At 42.8% G+C, this 18,707-nt stretch overlaps 1 protein-coding gene and 1 long non-coding RNA gene across 2 annotated transcripts; one reads left to right on the top strand and one right to left on the bottom strand.

Moving 5' to 3' along the window:
- Positions 1-409: 409 nt before the first annotated feature.
- Positions 410-4,018, bottom strand: LOC144898149 (uncharacterized). The gene is made up of 2 exons (XR_013627054.1): positions 3,961-4,018; positions 410-723 (listed from the first exon to the last, which is right to left on the bottom strand). It is a non-coding gene; the product is annotated as an uncharacterized LOC144898149 (long non-coding RNA).
- A 5,226-nt stretch (positions 4,019-9,244) lies between these two features.
- dthd1 (death domain containing 1) lies at positions 9,245-16,832 on the top strand. Its single transcript, XM_078789160.1, has 8 exons — positions 9,245-9,548; positions 9,885-10,064; positions 10,145-10,377; positions 10,513-10,671; positions 14,303-14,592; positions 16,068-16,318; positions 16,380-16,437; positions 16,511-16,832. Exons 1-8 carry the CDS (start codon positions 9,249-9,251, stop codon positions 16,810-16,812), a joined length of 1,773 nt encoding a protein of 590 aa, XP_078645286.1. The 5' UTR covers positions 9,245-9,248; the 3' UTR covers positions 16,813-16,832.
- The last annotated feature ends 1,875 nt before the right edge of the window (positions 16,833-18,707 follow it).

Here is an 18,707-nt window from a genome sequence, read left to right as displayed (position 1 = left end):
GCAGGGATTGTACATCTTGCACCTGACTTGCATGTAATTGGGGGGGAGCTGCAGCGCCCAGAGGACATCAAATTATGCTCCTCACATGCTCCTTGGGGTAGGGGACTCTACTTGGGGATCTGTTGCCATCTACAGGCGGGAGGTGGAAATCCAAGTGGCCACGGCGGCTGCATGGATGATGACTGCAACTTCTCCAGCAGGTTCTTGGATCTTCTCTGTGCATGTTTAGGTAAAGAAAGCAGCTTTACACCCATTGGTGATCTCTACTGCCACTCAACCTGTCAAAGAATTGTTAAAAGCAGAGAAGAAATGATGTGCAACCTTGAATGATTGTCATCATAGACATTGCATTATGCTGCCAGCACTGACTCAAACATCACAATAAAAGTGTTTATTCAAAATGGTCACCTTTTATGCTTGTGAATATTTATTTCTCCAAGCTTTCTGTCTGGTTGTGTGCTCAAGTTTGCTCTTTTTTTTTTTTTTTTTTACCCTATAATAAAAGCGTCCCTCACACAAGGGCTGCAGACATCTCCACCAGGGCTTCTGGGTCGATCCCGACAGCTACGGGCTGGTAGCAGCCAATGCAGACGTACCAGAGAACCCACAGGTATATGATGCCCGACAGGACCACCGTCATGACCAGCAGCAGCAGGCTGGCGAGGGATGGTGCGCTGTTGAGGGTGGTATGGGGAGAGTTGGCAGGGGCGGCGGTTTTGTGGGCTAGAAGCAGGAAAGCAAAGATGAGTGGGTTTAACGTTCATTCATTCATTCATTTTCTACCGCTTTTTCCTCACGAGGGTCGCGGGGGGTGCTATCCCTAGCTAGAGGCGGGGTACACCCTGGACTGGTGGCCAGCCAATCACAGGGCACATATAGACAAACAACCATTCACACTCACATTCATACCTATGGACAATTTGGAGTGGCCAATTAACCTAGCATGTTTTGTGGGGGGAAACCGGAGTACCCGGAGAAAACCCACGCATGCACGGGGAGAACATGCAAACTCCACAGGGTGGAATTGAACCCTGGTCTCCTAGCTGTGAGGTCTGTGCGCTAACCACTAGACCGCCATGCCGCGGGGTTAAAGTTTGAATTCCATTCTGAATGTGGAACCTTTCGTCTGGACCCATCTGGCAATTCTGATCTGTCATGTCATGCTTGACAGATTATCTTAAGTTTATATCCATTTTTCATGTATTTCTTGTTTTGTTCAGGTTGAGTTAGCGAAAACCGGGGAGGATGGTGACTACTTGGAGGACTGTATAGCAATTGACCCAGGAATGAAACAGACAATGATGATCGACTCATTAGAAACAGCAACACCTACTTGCAGATGATTGTTGCAGGAGTAACATCTCGTAACATCCCGTGCAGGTTCAAAAGACAACAACGACTGCTATATTTATTTGCCGTAAGTTGGGGGGGGGGGGGGGGGGGTGCACAGGATATGAATGAATGTAGACATAAAAAAAATCCAAAAAACAAATAACAAACAAGAACCGGGATATTATATTATATTATATATATATATATATATATATATATATTTCCCACTTTTAGATAGATTTAGTAGATATACTCAATTGTTTTAGGCCACCATTAAATGTACTCAAGTGCACACAATCTACACTGCAAAACCGATGCTCAAGCTCTGCAACCATTCTGTCCAGTGGACAGTGATCAATTATATAATAATCATTATTATATTATTAATTAGCCTCGACATCTTCTGATTATTAACTACTACTAGTAGTAGTAGTAGTAGGATAGTATTAGTCTGCTTATTGGCTTGCTTATTAGATTGTTTTTGCCCATTATATAAAACTTGTCAGATTAAAAATAAATTAATAAAAAATATCCCCCATAAAATAGTGACGCCACTGAGGACAAGAGTTATGTTTTTCTCCGGGTACCTGCTCCGACATCCCAAATACATGCATGTTGGATTTGTCCATAGGTGTGAATGTGAGTGTGAATGGTTGTCTGCAGCCCATTTACTGGAACTTTACCTCAGAACTGTGCACATTTGGACTGTTGGAACTGGATATAATATTATCTTCTGTGCCATTGTTTGGTGTGTTTTTTTTTTGGTCCATGTCATAAAGTGCCTCTTTTAGTGTTACACAGTTTCACACTTCCCGAAAAGGGAATGTATTAAATCCTTTTACCATGCAGACATCTTCCATTTGACACCCTTCAGCATTGCTGTCAGCTCCTCAGCCAAAAATTCAGTGCTGCAGGCTCCCCTTCATTACTGTATTTCATTTTTGGCTGTCAAATTTTATTTCATTCATATCCGTTACAGATAGCAGTCCAGCGTGTACCCTGCTTCTCGTCTGAAGTCAGCTGGGATAGACTCCAGCATACCCCACAACCCTATTGAGGACTTGTATAGCCAATGGATGGATGTACTACCACATGAAATGAAAGAATATAACTAAAACCATCAACTACGTCAGTAGAATAAGTAGTAACGTATGCAGGTTGAATGTACACTTAGTTAATGATGGGGTTAATGTATTCATTCAGCTAGTGAAGCAAGTGAAGTTAGACCAAAAACGCTGCATACATTCACTGTTCTCATGTGTGGAAATGTATGGAAAAAGTTATCAGCAGGACAGTCTGTCAAAAAGGGAAAAAAGTTCAACCAAAAAATGCTGAGCCTGTCTCTCCCCTCAAGTGGAGCCAAGTTTCAACACACTTGAGTTTGCAGTGACAAGCGACTCCCATTTTTCATGATCCAAAACCTTTTCTATGTGCACAAAAGGCCTATCTCTCCCAGATATTGTTCCCAAATATGTCTAAATCTGTGTTAGTGAGCATTCAGCATTCCCGATTCCTTCACCCGGCGTCTTTGACATATCAAGATGCTTATGAGACAGCATGATGGTTGCACAGGTTTGCCCTGTTTTAGTCACCATGAAAGGCCAGTGCAAAATGTGCATTTTAAAGGTATTGGAGGTGGTCAGGACAGGTTTGAAAACCAGTTGGTATCTGCTGGGATCTCCATTTGCCTGAAAAAACGTATACGATCCAGAGCATCCTAACCATGACGTGTTAAGTCAGCATGCTGGCCATGCATTCATTCAGTCATTCATTCAATTTCTTCCGCTTATCTTCACAAGGGTTGTGGGGGGTGCTGGAGCCTAACCCAGCTGTCTTCGGGCGAGAGGCGGAGTACACCCTGGACTGGTCGCCAGCCAATCACAGGGCACATATAGACAAACAACCATTCACACTCACATTCATACCTATGGACAATTTGGAGTCGCCAATTAACCTCGAATGTTTATGGAATGTGGGAGAAAACCGGAGTACCTGGAGAAAACCTACGCATACACAAGGAGAACATGCAAACACAGAGATGGCCGAGGATGGAATCAAACTCGGGTCTCTTAGCTGTGTGGCCTGTACACTAACCACTCGTCCAAAAAGGAGTAGGAAGTAGCAAAGCTTACTTAATCCGACCCCTTGTCCCTTTCAGTTGCAATCTATTTGTTCCCCTCCTGTTTTCTGAATGTGGGCTTTGCCAATATATTGGAAAATATATTGGGAGAAAACCCACGCATGCACAGGGAGAACATGCAACTCCACACAGAGATGGCCGAGGGTGGAATTGAACCCTGGTCTCCTAGCTGTGAGGTCTGCGCGCTAACCACTAGAACACCGTGCCGCCTGAATTGAATGAATGAAACGTGCTATTTTTGAGAGGCAGGGTACAGACTCAATCACAGGGCACATAAGACAACCAATCATAACCAACTTCACACACATGGATAATTTAGAGTCTGCAATTAACTAACTGTGAGGCCACCATAGAAACCACCAGCCTGCACTGAGCAATTTTAGCCAATTTACCGAATTTGATTATCAATTGTGGTATTCCAGGATCTGCTGGTAACACCTGACTTTGCATTACTGGTGTTTGTCGAAAAATGTCATTAAAGTACTCACCTTTGCTGGAATGTAGAACCAACAGCAGGCTGATGAAGATGATGGCATCCCTCCTCATGGTGGACTGAGTAATACATTATTCATACATTATTCATACATTATTTATTATTTATTTATCACCGTCAATCAGTGATTAATAACTAATAATGATTAATAACTACATCATTAGAAGGAACTTACAAGGATTAAGGTGATGATTTTAGCCCTCTTTTGCCAGTGTCTGTTGTCTGGGATGCAACAGGTTTCACATTCAAAGAAAAAAAGGCAACACTGTCAAAAATCAATTCTTTCTTAAAAGAGTCAAGGCAAAACAAAGCCTCTGCATGAAGGAATCGGGAGACCAGAGGGACCTCTTCAACACCAGCCTCGTCGCCGTAGCGACAGGAAGCAATAGATGAAAATAGAAGTTGTTGTAGCAAAGCCGGAGGAGGAGGAGCTGCTTCCACTGGAACACCAGCTTGAGGGATGGATGGCTGTCGCTGGTAGCTGGTAGCAACCGTTTAGATGATGATTTAGATGATTCACCTCAGGGATGTCAGAAGATACAGTTTTTATGAAGCATCACACACATAAGTCTAGCCCACAGCTTGTTTTTTATTGGCCCGCTGCACAAAATAAATTCATTCATTCATTCATTTTTTACCGCTTTTCCTCATGAGGGTCGCGGGGGTGCTGGAGCCTATCCCAGCTGTCCTCGGGCGAGAGACGGGGTTCATCCTGGACTAGTCGCCAGCCAATCACAGGGCACATATAGACAAACAACCATTCACACTCACATTCATACCTATGGACAATTTGGAGTGGCCAATTAACCTAGCATGTTTTTGGAATGTGGGAGGAAACCGTAGTACCCGGAGAAAACCCACGCATGCACGGGGAGAACATGCAAACTCCACACAGAGATGGCCGAGGGTGGAATTGAACCCTGGTCTCCTCGCTGTAAGGTCTGCGCGCTAACCAATGCGTGGGTTTTCTCCGGGTATTCCGGTTTCCTCCCACATTCCAAAAACATGCTAGGTTAATTGGCGACTCCAAATTGTCCATAGGTATGAATGTGAGTGTGAATGGTTGTTTGTCTATATGTGCCCTGTGATTGGCTGGCGACCAGTCCAGGGTGTACCCTGCCTCTTGCCTGAAGACAGCTGAGATAGGCTCCAGCACCCCCGCGAAAATGAATGAATGAATAATGATTAATTTCTATGTATTCTAATGTATTTTGAATGAGAAATGAAATTGTAGTTGCACATCGAATTGTTTACCACATACCCCTATTTATTACAGATTAAAACATATTTCTATCTGCGATTAAATTTGATTAATCCTGAGTTAAGTATGGACAAAATGTGATCAATCACAATCACAGCCGTAATACAAAAGTTACTGTTTAAGGCAGTTTATTTATTTGTTTATTTATTTACGTTTTCATTCAACTTCTAAGAGATGCTTCTGAGTCGAGGAGCTCCATGCTCTTCTGGAGCTATTTTTCTATTTGTTTGGTTAAAGGAGGCCAATTATGCTTTTCCCACTTTTCTTACCTATAAATGTAGTTAGAATGTTGTATTATTGTGTTAAATGATTCCAACGTTTCAGTTAATGTGGTTTGCACATTTGGAAGTGAGCCCTAGAACTCTGAACATTTGGTTTCAGAGAGTTTTTTCTAACAGAAATTAAGCAATTAATCTAACATTCATGTTTTTGGAATGTGGCAGGAAATGGAGTACCTGAGAAAAACTCACGCATGCACGGAGAGAACATGCAAACTCCACACAGAGATGTCCAAGCAGAGAATCGAACCCAGATCTTCCAAATCTCCTGACTTTGTGGCCTACATGCTAACCCCTTCCTCAGGTTGCAGAGGCACATAAAATGAGCGACAGTAAATCAGAGGCAAAGGGACAGGCTGTCCTCTACTCCTTGTGAGTCCAAGCATTGTGTGGCATCTCTTTTGTGCCTCCACGTCACGCCTCCAGGGGTCGCCTTGGCAACATGTTTTACAACTGGCAGCCTTATAAATCCACTATTGGCTCCGGCAAACTAGGAAAGCTTAGTGCAGGGACCCTCAAAAACCGACAAGGACACAGCTCCGATTGCAAAAAGGGGATACAAGGGGGAAAATACTTCAAAAAGTGCGATTTGAAGTTCTGACCCAATTCAGGTCGCGTTCGCTGCTCTTAATGGTCGACAAACAGAGTGAGGGCCTTCACGGACAAAGCAAGGATGACGCGCTTCTCTGCATGCTGACTGACAGCATTCAAGGAATGCTGGGAGAACAAGATGAGGGCAGTGAGTGGAGACGTAGAGCTTTGGGAGTCATGAGGCAGCTGAGTGTTTTTCATGCAAACAGAGTGACAGCTTGGAGAGATGCTCTCCGAGGATGCGTCCGCACGAAAGAGCCGTTAGGGGGCGGGCTTCTGCAACCTCTTCCAGGTAGGCCTGCATGGCTTCAATGTGTGAGTGACTTGTGCATATGTTTTGTTTCAATGCAAATCCACTCCTTTTCCAGATGGTTGCGGCATTTTTGAGAGGGTTATGGATGATTTAGAGCACATTCAGGACCAACTCAACACTATATTCAACAAGTTGGACACTGAAATAATTAACTTGAATGCAGACAGAGTTGAGAGTCAGGACCAGATAGGAACCAGCGCTGAAAAGACATCTGAAGAGGCCCAGCAAGGGTATAAAGAGGAGGCTAAAGATGGAGGCGATGTCTCATTTGCCTGCGATGATGGTTCAGAAGAAGGCCTGGACTCCAAAGGTCAAGGGTGGGACAGAGAAGACACAGTGGACACCATCTCAGAGAATACACCAAAGGAGGAGACAAGCAAAGAATGGACTGCAGTCAGGTATGGGTCACTTGACATCCTCAGTTTCTAAACCAGGGGTCTCAAACTCAATTTACATGGGGGCCACTGGAGCTCGGGTCTGGGCAAGGCTGGGCGCTTCAGGTTTTCCAAAAAAAAAAAACAAACACATTTATTAAAAACAGAAAAATATACAAACTTTTTCAGTGCTTTGGTTTCGATTTTCTACAATAAAAACTCTGATAAAACATTCCACTGTTCTCAAATATCTTAATTTTTATTTTTCTGCACAAAATAAGATGAAAAATAAATAAACAAATCAAGAATAAAGAAAATCAATCAATCAGTAATAAATAAATATAATAATAATAATAAAATGGCAAATAATAAAAACTTAAGAAACCACATATAGTTGGTGGGTAGACAAGTTATTTTTTTCAGATTAAAATTAACAAAGCATTATTAGAGCCCTGTAGACATGACAAAACACGACTTTAGTCACATTTATACTCTTTTTATTTACAACATATTGCGCAACTGCAGCGTCTTGAGACACATGCTAACTCGCAAACTAGAGAGCTAGCGACCTAAACGGTAGCCTTCAAGTTATTTCCTTTAAACTTAAATAGCCAAAAACTTACCACTTCCACACAGATAGGGAGGATAACTATTAACAGTTATTTAACCTTTAACATGAACATTAATCAAACGTAATAATTTTTTCTGGGTACATGATACCATACAGCATCCATATCAAACGTGCGCGGGCCGCACTAACATTAAACTTTCATATCAAGGCGGGGGTCTCAAACTAGTGTCCTGCGGGCCACATTTGGCCCGTGGGCCGCGTGTTTGAGACCCCTGTTCTAAACACCCCAGTTATTTCCCCCATCCAATTATCTGTGGAATATCCAGTTTGTTAAAGTTGCCTTAAATTTTCTGAATGATATAAGTGTTTGGTTTTCACAAAGTTTGCTGCTTCAGCATTTTTACAACTTTTTGTCAGATGTTACGGTGAGTTATCTGAGTTATCACTTTTGTCTTTGGAAAAAAGCATTGTCACTGAACTGTTGTTGGATGTTTGGGAGAAGTTGCTTTCAGATCACTATTGAGTATTGATTATTTATGGCTGTCATCTTGTTCCTGGACATAGCTCTGATAGTAACGCTTGTCTTCTCTAGACAAGCTTTTTTCTTGATGCACCAAACTGTACCAAACTAAAGAGATTCATAAAATAAAATGTTTTTTACCTCAGTCTTCAGGAGTCCACTACCTGTATTTCTTGCAGAATATCAGCCTGTCCTTGATGTTTTTCCTGAAGAGAAGTGGCTTCTATGCGCCCTTCATGTGTGCAGATACACTCACGCTTGCCTGCTACCATTCCTGAGAAAGCACTATACGGGTGGTGTCCCGGTCCCTCATCTAAATCAACTTTCGGAGACCGTCCTGATGCTTGCTGGGTTTTCTATGACTACTTCTTCACAATGACTGAACCCCTCTCCTTCTTGATGATGGTTGTTTTCAGTGCCATCCTACTAGCAGCAATATACTTGCCTGTGAGGATCTTTTTGTGCAAAGTTTCCCTGCAGTAACAATAGTTAACAGAGGAAAAACAAAGATTTCAAGCACCTCCCCCTTTTTAAAACTTCTAGTTCATTATTTTCAAGCAATCTGGATGTCACCATCTTCAGCCATTGTTCCTGTGAACACTTTCACCGGTGTTTTGTATTTTTGTATGGAAGTTAATATTTGTTTGTGACTGTAGTCACGGAGTGCGAGGTCAAAAAACACTGATGTTGATTTTATGTTGTTGTCCACACGATGGCAGTAACTACATTGGAAGTATCATGAGCATCTTTATCTACCTCTGCTTGCGCTTTAAATGCTGTTGTTTACAATGCATTCATCAGCCTTCGGTCTCGGGCTGATACTGCCACTTGGGGGCATGATACTGGGCCTGATACCAGACAAACCATGTGATGATCTTATTATCACATACTATTTAATCAAATGACCATTTTGTTTCCAGAAAATTTTCTGTTCTCTGATTGGTTGGTTCACATGCACGATACCAGAGCAGTGCGCTCTGAGTGGACAGCTACGGGGGCTGATACTGGACATGGTTAAACTCTATATTTTATCAGTATCACTGCCCTGGGCTTTGACACAATATCATTTCGGGCTTTTCCCGTATCATTTATGGGCAGTTTCTAGGGTACAGGGCTAATTAATACTGTAGTATTATACAAACCATCTAATATGTCTCTCACAGATATCTACTGTTGTAGGTGTAGTAAGTGGGATCTACTTCTTCAGTTTAACTTTGTCATGTACTCCAAATCATTAATAAGGTTAAAAAAAACTAACTGGTTATGTATAATTATTTAATTAGTTAAACAACACCCTAAATAAGTGCAGTGCTTGTAATTAGTCCATTTACTCTACGTATGGTTGTGTGTGGTTCCTAGGCTTGAGAACTCGGAGATGGGAGGTGGTGCATGCTTCATTCGAGCACCGTTGGGTGCGGCCAGTGTCCTATACTGTGAGGTGGCTGACGCCCTCAGCTGCTTGATGGTGAACGGCGCCGAGGAGCTGGTCAGCAGGGTGATCAGGTTCAGAATTCAAGGCTGCGCAGACATCCGCTTCCCTCTCATCATGGCATTACCCTTCTGTGCGCGTCATCGAGGCAACTACAGAACGATCGCTGTCAAGGTGGTGGACGGTGAAAGGAGGGCCAGCTACCTCATCCCTGCAACAACAGAGGGCACATATGGTGGACAGAGGGTAAAGTAACAATTACTGTATATTAGGGGTGTAATGATGCGTTTTAATAATGATTTGATTCATATACGATTCAAGGACGATATTGGTCCATCCGAAGCAAAAATTTAACCAGTGTGACAGTGAAATAAATACCCGGATACTGGACGGTACAGATGAAGTTTCCCAGATTCTTGTTATTTTTGAAAGGGAATCAGATATAAATGATTAGTTATCAATTTACTGAATGAAGATTGATAGTTGAATCATAGAAACGAATGGTTACACCCCCACTGTATAGGTCCATGAATTCAGGGGATGACATCACAGTCCAGATGACCTTTGACACTGTGACCTCAGGGTTCTTTCGCAGAGGTGAAGGTGTACTCACTGGGCCTATTTGCAGTAGTTTCCTGTCTCAAGCAAGAACACTTCACAGTTCCTAGACGGGGCCTGTCCCACAAACCTCCTGTGGACTCTCGCATCTGCCTGGACTACCCCCCAGGATCCTTCACAGCTCCTGTTCTGGTGCAGTACACAGTAAGGGAGGCTTTTTGAGGCATACATGATGGGACATATTTGTGCCCCATGCTTAAGAGCACCTCTGTCCCAAACCTCAGATCCAGCCCCTGGACGCCGTCCTCCTGGCCGGCGTCAAGATGAAAAGTGAAGCCTACCGCAGGGTGGTGTCCACGAGCCCGCTCCTCTGCCTTGCCCACCCATCCTCTCAGCCCCTGCGGAGACCCCTTACGGTCACACTTCCCTGTCCGCCAAATCCGGACAAGAAGAAGGACACAAGGACACAGTGGAGGGACATGGAGCGTCTCCTCCCTCTAACTGCTGCCAAGCCAGTGTGGGATAGGACATCTTCACAATGGAAAAGGTAAAAGACGAACCGGTCCAGGTTGACAGTATTTGCTTCTTACATTTTATTTATTTTCTCATGAAATGCTGTGTTCCCCGAGAGACATTTAAAATTAAATTCCAGGATGCTGAACTCCTCCACTCAGTCCTCCAAAGAGAACCCTGCCGAGCTTCTGACCGTGCTGGGCGCCACGCATCAGCAGTGGATTGTCCCAGAAGGAATCGCCATCCGGAGTCATCAGAATGGCCTTGTGTCTTTTGACTTGATGGAGAACTTTGACAGGTTTGCCTTCTTTTTTGTCTGTCATTGTGTGTCTCGGTTGCCTCCAGGCCAAACAGATGACAATGCAAACTGCCAAAGGAGGCAGAAGCATCCAAATGAGAAAAAAACATAGTCCAGACAGCGCCAGATTGAGACATGTCGGCTCTTCCGTAGCCGCATTTGAGTCCAATCCAGAGCTCTTGTCCTTGTGTCCAGTTCCTGGCAGTCTCATCTAAAAAAACAGATAAACAATGGAACTGTAACTAAATCTTGCACATGGTTTGTCCAAAGTGTAGCTCCTTTTATTTGCGTATTGTGAGAATAAAATTAAACACAAAATCTACAGGAACAATGGAAAACAATAGCAAATAGGACTACTGTAACAAGAAAAAGCTTAAATGTTGATACGAATAAGTAAGGTAAAGTCAACACCCCTTCAACTGACTGACCCAATTCAACATAAGTGGCTTTTGACATAACCAAAAATGATTTCCTCCATTTGTGTATAATACAAATGGTGCTTTATGTTGGGTGGGGCCGCTAAGAAGAAAAGACTTTTGATCCTATACTGAAACCTTTACGATACCTTCCTCTTCCATCATTATTGATTCTATTTTGGAATAAGGCTGGCACATTACAAAATGTGGAAAAAGTAAGAGTCAACATATAAACATAGGTTCACTTTAGGGAAAACTGCACTTTAATACACACAATCCTTATATGAGAAATGAACACGCATCTTTCTCTTTTCTGCTCATTTTAAAGATATAAAACAGCTAAAAATAGACTTGCTCACTGCACGTAATGGGACACACCTATGCCACCTACATAGGCCGCTATTAAAACACTTTAAAAAATCTACAACAAGGCTTTATGGTTTTATATCCATGCTGTAGACATGTAGTAACAGGAACATTAATGATAACATTATTTTTCTGTATTGCCATCATTTTAAGCTATTCGCAAGCCGGCTAGTAACTAGCTAGCCTAGTTACTACCTGGTGTGTTATGGCGCTAGTAACTAGTTTGATCGAGGTAACTGTTAATAATAGTAATAGTAACAATGTCGTTGTAGCTTGGTTAACATGCATGTCACATTATATTTAAATCAGGCGCCTCAAACTCAATTTACCTGGGGGCCACTGGAGCTAGGGTCTGGGTGAAGCTGGGCCGTATCAGGTTTTCAAAAAAATAAACTAATTATTAAAAACTGAAAAAAAATTTAAAACTGTCTTCAATGGTTTTGCTTCTGCTATACCCTACACTTTTTCAGTGCTTTAGTTTCCAGTTTTTACTGTTCTCAAATATCTTAATTTTGATTTTTCTACACAAAATAAAACATTTCTGGGTTCATGATACCATACAGTATCCATTTCAAACCAACATTAAACTTTCATATCAAGGCGGGGGCGTCAAACTAGCATCCAGTGGGCCGCATTTGGCCCGTGGGCCACCAGTTTGAGACCACTGATGTAAATGGAGTGTTGTTAGAGCTTTTTGGAAACTTTTTCAGAAGGCTTTATGGGCATAGAGTTACCAGTACATGCAGTAAAGCCTCCTTTATCAGTTTTCATATCTTTAGAATGCACAAGAGGTAAACAATATATATAATAAATGGCCCCTTGGTACAGAAAGTTTGGACACCCTTCCTTTACTGTAACTGTAATAGATTTATCTTACTAAATTTCCTTGCGTCTGCACCTTGCTGAAAGACCTGACAGGACACCACAGTTGACGTGAACCACAGCAGGAGTCCAACTTGAACCGAATGTTCTGACAGCTCCCATTCCAAAGCAAGATGTAGCAAACCCTGCATCTGTCGCCATGACAACATAAAACTTCAGACATTACAGATGAATAGAAATGTGTTAGTTGTTTACCTTTTAGCTGGGAAACCCTTGCATGTCATCTCATCAGAGAAGCATAAGAAGCTCTGGAAGTCCTGACCCCCATGCAGAAGTATCCTTCCTTTCATGAGAAGTGAACCCCTCAAAGTGACGTAGGGCCGCTTCACACAGAAAAGCATGCAGGTGATTGATCTTGTGGTGCAAGATGAGTCAAATGTGTGAATTCAAAGCTTCCTCGCAGCACGGATTGGACATCTGAGGTGCTCAACGATAGCGTGCGACAGATTGGAAGGGCTGTCAGCTGTACTCACCGCCGCGTCCAAGCCGCATCCTGCCACCCTGCCTCCTGTCAGTGCCTGCAGGACAAAGATGACGTTCTTTCTGCATGAGCAAAGGAGAACATGAAGGAACAGTGGAGTTATTTTTCTGAAAATGACGATGCTGTCGGCACACCCATGGCCGCTCAACATATCGTTAGGAGTTTAAACATTAACTCAGTCACCAGGAAATCATGAAACCACTGGAACTAAGAGAGATTGTCTTTACGTAAAGAGATTATGAAATGAGCCATGTGGATCTAAATGCCATGAATTCCAGGCCATTTATTAACCTCTTAAACTTTGGCCTTGAGCGGCTTGCTAGAAAAACATATCCAAACTAAACCAAATATTCTCTTTGCATCTACAAGCTCTAAAACGGGGGTTTATTTTAGTGAAATTCCAATTTTTTTTTCACGAGAATACCAATTATTTCTCTTATAAAATTATTGTTATTACTCCGGTTTCCTCCCACATTCCAAAAACATGCTAGGTTAATTGGCGACTCCAAATTGTCCATAGGTATGAATGTGAGTGTGAATGGTTGTTTGTCTATATGTGCCCTGTGATTGGCAGGCCACCAGTCCAAGGTGTACCCCGCCTCTGGCCCGAAGACAGCTAGGATAGGCTCCAGCCCCCCCAACCGTGACCCTCATGAGGATAAGCGGTAGAAAATGAATGAGTTAATGAATTATTGTTATTGATTTTTTTTATTTTGCAATGATTTCAACTGGGCGGCACCTCACAGCTAGGAGACCAGGGTTCAATTCCAGCCTCGGCCATCTCTGTGTGGAGTTTGCATGTTGTCCCCGTGCATGCGTGGGTTTTCTCCGGGTACTCCGGTTTCCTTCCACATTCCAAAAACATGCTAGGTTAATTGGCCACTCCAAATTGTCCATAGGTATGAATGTGAGTGTGAATGGTTGTTTGTCTATATGTGCCCTGTGATTGGCTGGCGACCAGTCCAGGGTGTACCCTGCCCCCCAGCTGAAGACAGCTGGGATAGGCTCGCGACCCTCGTGTGGAAAAAGCGGTAGAAAATGAATTTCAACTTTCTTCTTGTAAATGTTTATGTCGTAATTATGACTTTATTGCCTTAATATTTTGTCTTTATTCTTGAAACATTGGGACTTTTCTTTATTTTGGCTTATTTTTGGTTTGTAAAATTTTCCCCATTTGAATATAACTTTTTTCTCTATATTCTTATAAAATTACAACTGATTAACCACGTTTATGTGTTAAATTATATATTGAGAATGTGCCACAAGCTAATAAAAAAAACATCTGTGGGAGACACTTTGGAGACCCCTGGTCTACATGGATGATATTGGTATCAACATATTGGTGCTACGGTGGTAAATGTATCCATCACTGCGCACTCACCATTTTGGCCGTTCTGAGAGCAACATCCGGGTACTTTTCAGTGTGAATACATACAGTAAGTCCTAGTGTAAATTGAGACACAGCCTACATTATGTCTTCCTGCAGACTCTTGGTGGTCCGTCTCCTCTCCCCGCTGCAGTCTTGCCATCTCACCTCCCTGGCAGAGGACCTGGTGGACTCAACGCGCCGCCACCTGGTCACTGTGGTCCTACAGCACCACCAGGGCCAGCCCCGTGTAATCCTTGTGGTCGTCCTGCCGAGCAGGGAGCTCAGCTGGGAACTGTCCAGGCTGCAGGCAGGGGGCGACGAGGCTACCCTGGAGACGTCACCGGAGATCTGCATGCAGGAGGGGGACCAACTTGTCCTACGTCTTTGTGGAAACATCACCTGTGCAGGTTAGACAAAGACGAGGAAGCATACTTGGTAGCTTGAGTGTAATGTCACATTACAATTTTCATCATGTTTAAACTTTGGCTCTACGGACCAAAATCATTTGTTGACACTTTTCATCACTTTAAAATTAAGTCACACGTTTGACAAGGACAAAAAACGTCAGCTTACAAAAACTGCTATAAAAAAACGTTAATGACACGTTAATGAAAGTTTCCTTGCATGATTAATAAAAACGTCTATCTGCAATTAAATGTGATTAATTCTTAGTTAACTGTGGATTAAATGCGATTAATCACAATTAAATCTTTTAATCGGCTGCCAATTCATTAAAATGTTACATATTAATCAATCACAGTTAATTTCAATTTAAACTTTTTTAATACACCTAGCAACATGGGACTGTTTGCTTCATGCCAATTTTTGTTCATTAAACATGATTTTCTTTTTTAAACAGCTCAACACAAAACGGACCTATGTATATAAAAAACAAACACAATGAGTGTAGACATTTGTAAGGTAAACTGTCCATCATTCAAATGCCGTTCTCTTGAAGAAAATAATGTTACCAAATATATATATTTTTTACAAATAAAGGTTTGCAAAAAAGGCCAATATGCTTACATAACTACACTGTTTTTGATATTGAACATGTTCAAACCCAAACATAGGTATATTTATTTTTATTTTTACATATACACTAGGCTGTATGGTGGCCGAGTGGTTAGCGTGCAGACCTCACTTCAATACCACCCTCAGCCATCTCTGTGTGGAGTTTGCATGTTCTCCCGTGCATGCATGGGTTTTCTGTGGGTACTCCGGTTTCCTCCCACATTCCAAAAACATGCTAGGTTAATTGGCGACTCCAAATTGTTCATAGGTATGAATGTGAGTTTGAATGGTTGTTTGTCTATATGTGCCCTGTGATTGGCTGGCCACCAGTCCAGGGTGTACTCCGCCTCTAGCCTGAAGACAGCTGGGATAGGCTCCAGCACCCCCCACTACCCTCGTGAGGATAAGCGGTAGAAAATGAATGAATGAACATATACACTATTCCCAACATCAATAAAAAGCAGAAAATAATACAGCATGCTTTGACTGGGGAAGAAATTGTGCCACCTGCTGGAAAAATATAAAAATACAATCAACACTGGTCGAAAAAAATGTTACATTTTAATTAATAAAGGACTAGTTAAGTCAAAAAAGGCATTTACCATGGATTTCAATGAACAAATGCATCACCTTTTTGCCACATTATCATTTTAAAAGTCTAAAAAAATAATCATATCTGTGTGGAAATAAGTTTTTCTATGTGTGTCCATTGAATTCATAACCAGGCTCCACAGGCAGCCATTTTGTACCCATGGGAACCCTATGTTGGGATTATTTCTTGTTATGCAGTGAGGCTGTGTAAGATTTTGTTTACAAACAAACAATAGGCATAATTGATGCTGCTGACCTATCTATTATGTTTCCGCAGGACTTCGGGCTAACGAGCATGGCGTTCTCAACGAGCGCATCACCTTCCACAGTCAGCGCAGGAACGAGCTGCTGGTGCACCTGACCGAAGTGGACCCCTTTGGCAACTATAGCTCCCCTCACTACAAAGGCGTGGTGGTCTTCTACAAGGCCACCAGGGGTCAAGCGGAGTGGGGAGGGGACAAAGCGGCCCAATTGGACGTGGAGCACCTGGGGGAGCCCGTGTGCACACTGCCACTGACTCTACCCAAGGTACTTTGCAGAGATGGTTGATGAAGGAGTTCCAAAGTAATGGCGTCCTCTTTTATTTTAGCGAATCAGAAGCATCAGACAGCCCGTCACGCCGAGGGTTACACTCAGTGAGAGGACAGGTGGGAGGACATCCAGTATTTGACCAATGAAGCATGGCCTGACCCTAACTTTCTGGACATTTTCCCCCACCAGACTCGCTCCCAGATTCGCTCCTCCTCTGGCTGTCGGGGGAGCTTTCAGAAGAAGAAATAGGCCCTCTGGCGCTTTCTCTGCGCCTTCGCCGTAGCGCCACCCAGATGGTGAAGCTCCGAGCCGGGGACAACCTTCCCGGTCAGGCGTTCCGCATCTTGACCATGTGGAGGAGGGAACTGCCCGCTTCCCAGGTGCAGCCTAAGGCCCCCCAGCTGGCACGCTGCTTGGCCAGGAGCGGCAGGCCAGATCTTGCTCGAGAGCTGCTGCTACGCCAGGCAGCGACTACTGTGACGCTGAAATAAGGATGCTGCCTCTTAGAAGGGCTTACATTGTATCCTGCATTTTCCAACTTATGAACTTATGAATATGTTTAAAATGACTATGGCTATGGGGAGTTTTTTTAAGTTTCATTTTTATGCCACTCCGGGTACAAAAACTTCATTCATTCACAGCTGGGATAGGCTCCTGCAACCCCCACGACCCTTGTGAGGAAAAGCGGTAGAAAATGAATGAATGAATGAAAATAAAATGAGCAGGATAGGGCCCCTCTAATCATGTGCCTTCCACTGAAGCACCATGCAATGATACTTTCATCCTTTAGAGGACACTGTTGCACCATCCTCATGTGCTTCCACTCTAAACTGGGGTCATTCCATGCTGCCAACACTGAACATGCATTAAGACCCTACATATCGTTGCATAAAACAACCATACAATCAAGGCAAGCATCAGAAAGAATAAAACATGTCTTCCACTAATTGCCTCGCAGTACAATTTCTGCAGTGGTTGATGCATGCGTGACATCGCTCTACCAAAAGGAGGTAGATGATTCACCAGGCAGCCCTCTCTGCTGAGATGTGACCTCGTTTCACACCCTTGACACAGAGTCGTCAAGAGCGGCGACTGGCTTCTCGCCAGCGCTGACGCTTGGTGACAGCTGAGTCTCTGTCACACATACATAAAAACTGCAGCTAGGTACTGGCAAATAATGATGAGCGGATGATGAGTGTGCCTCCGTCCATTTTGAAAACAGGGTGCATTCACAGTTGTCATGTTTGGTTCGGTGACAATGGTCAAGTCATGTGAACGGCATCATCCAAAAACTGGTGTGCACCAAACAAATGGACCGAGAGATAGATCTTTGGATGATGACTTTCACACGTAACGGGAACATTTTATAAATAACAAACATTTGAGAATTTTTAGGGCTGCACGGCGGATGAGTGGTTAGCGCGCAGACCTCACAGGGTTCAATTCCACCCTTGGCCATCTCTGTGTGGAGTTTGCATGTTCTCCCCGTACATTCATGGGTTTTCTTTGGGTACTCCGGTTTCCTCCCACATTCCAAAAACATGCTAGGTTAATTGGCCACTCCAAATTGTCCATAGGTATGAATGTGAGTGTGAATGGTTGTTTGTCTATATGTGCCCTGTGATTGGCTGGCCACCAGTCTGGGGAGTACCCCGCCTCTTGCCTAAAGACAGCTGGCATAGATGAAAATGGTAGACAAAAATGTATGGTAATGGTAATGGTTTTATTTCATTTGAACATGCATCAGATTACAATTGAGTGCATCACATAATCAGTTCACCGTTCCACATGTCCAAAAGGAGTAGGAAGAAGCAAAGCTTATTAAATCCTACTCCTCCATCTGGTACTTTTACAATCAGTAACTGTTACATTTGTTCAATTCCTGATTTCCATAATACAGTTTAAGGTTTTTTTTTTTTTAATAATGTACCTCGGACTGAAGTACAAGGTGATATGACCATCCAATGACATAATGGGTACCATAGTAAGTGTCAATATAGTGATATATATAGCACATCATGACTGGTTCAAGACTCTTCATCCTTGTATTTAGCAAACATCAACTGCTTGTATTGTTTCTTGAATTGGCTCATCGTTGTGCATTGTTTGAGGTCCTTACTCAATCCATTCCATAGTTTGATTCCACATACTGAAATGCTATGGCTTTTTAACGTAGTCCTAGCATATAAGTGTTTCACATTTAGTTCTTCCCTGAGATCATATTTCTCCTCTCTTGTATAGAAGTATTGGATGACATTTTTAGGTAATTGGTTATTTTTAGCCTTATGCATTATTTTAGCTGTTTGAAAATTAACTATATCAGCAAGTTTAAATATTTGTGATTTTAGAAATAAGGAGTTAGTATGTTCTCTGTAGGCGGCATTAT

The sequence above is a fragment of the Doryrhamphus excisus genome, linkage group LG2, assembly GCF_037039965.1.
Source record: "Doryrhamphus excisus strain RoL-2023G ecotype Guam linkage group LG2, RoL_Dexc_Guam_v1.1, whole genome shotgun sequence".
Taxonomy (NCBI): Eukaryota; Metazoa; Chordata; class Actinopteri; order Syngnathiformes; family Syngnathidae; genus Doryrhamphus; species Doryrhamphus excisus.
This window is presented reverse-complemented; position numbering and strand designations above follow the sequence as displayed.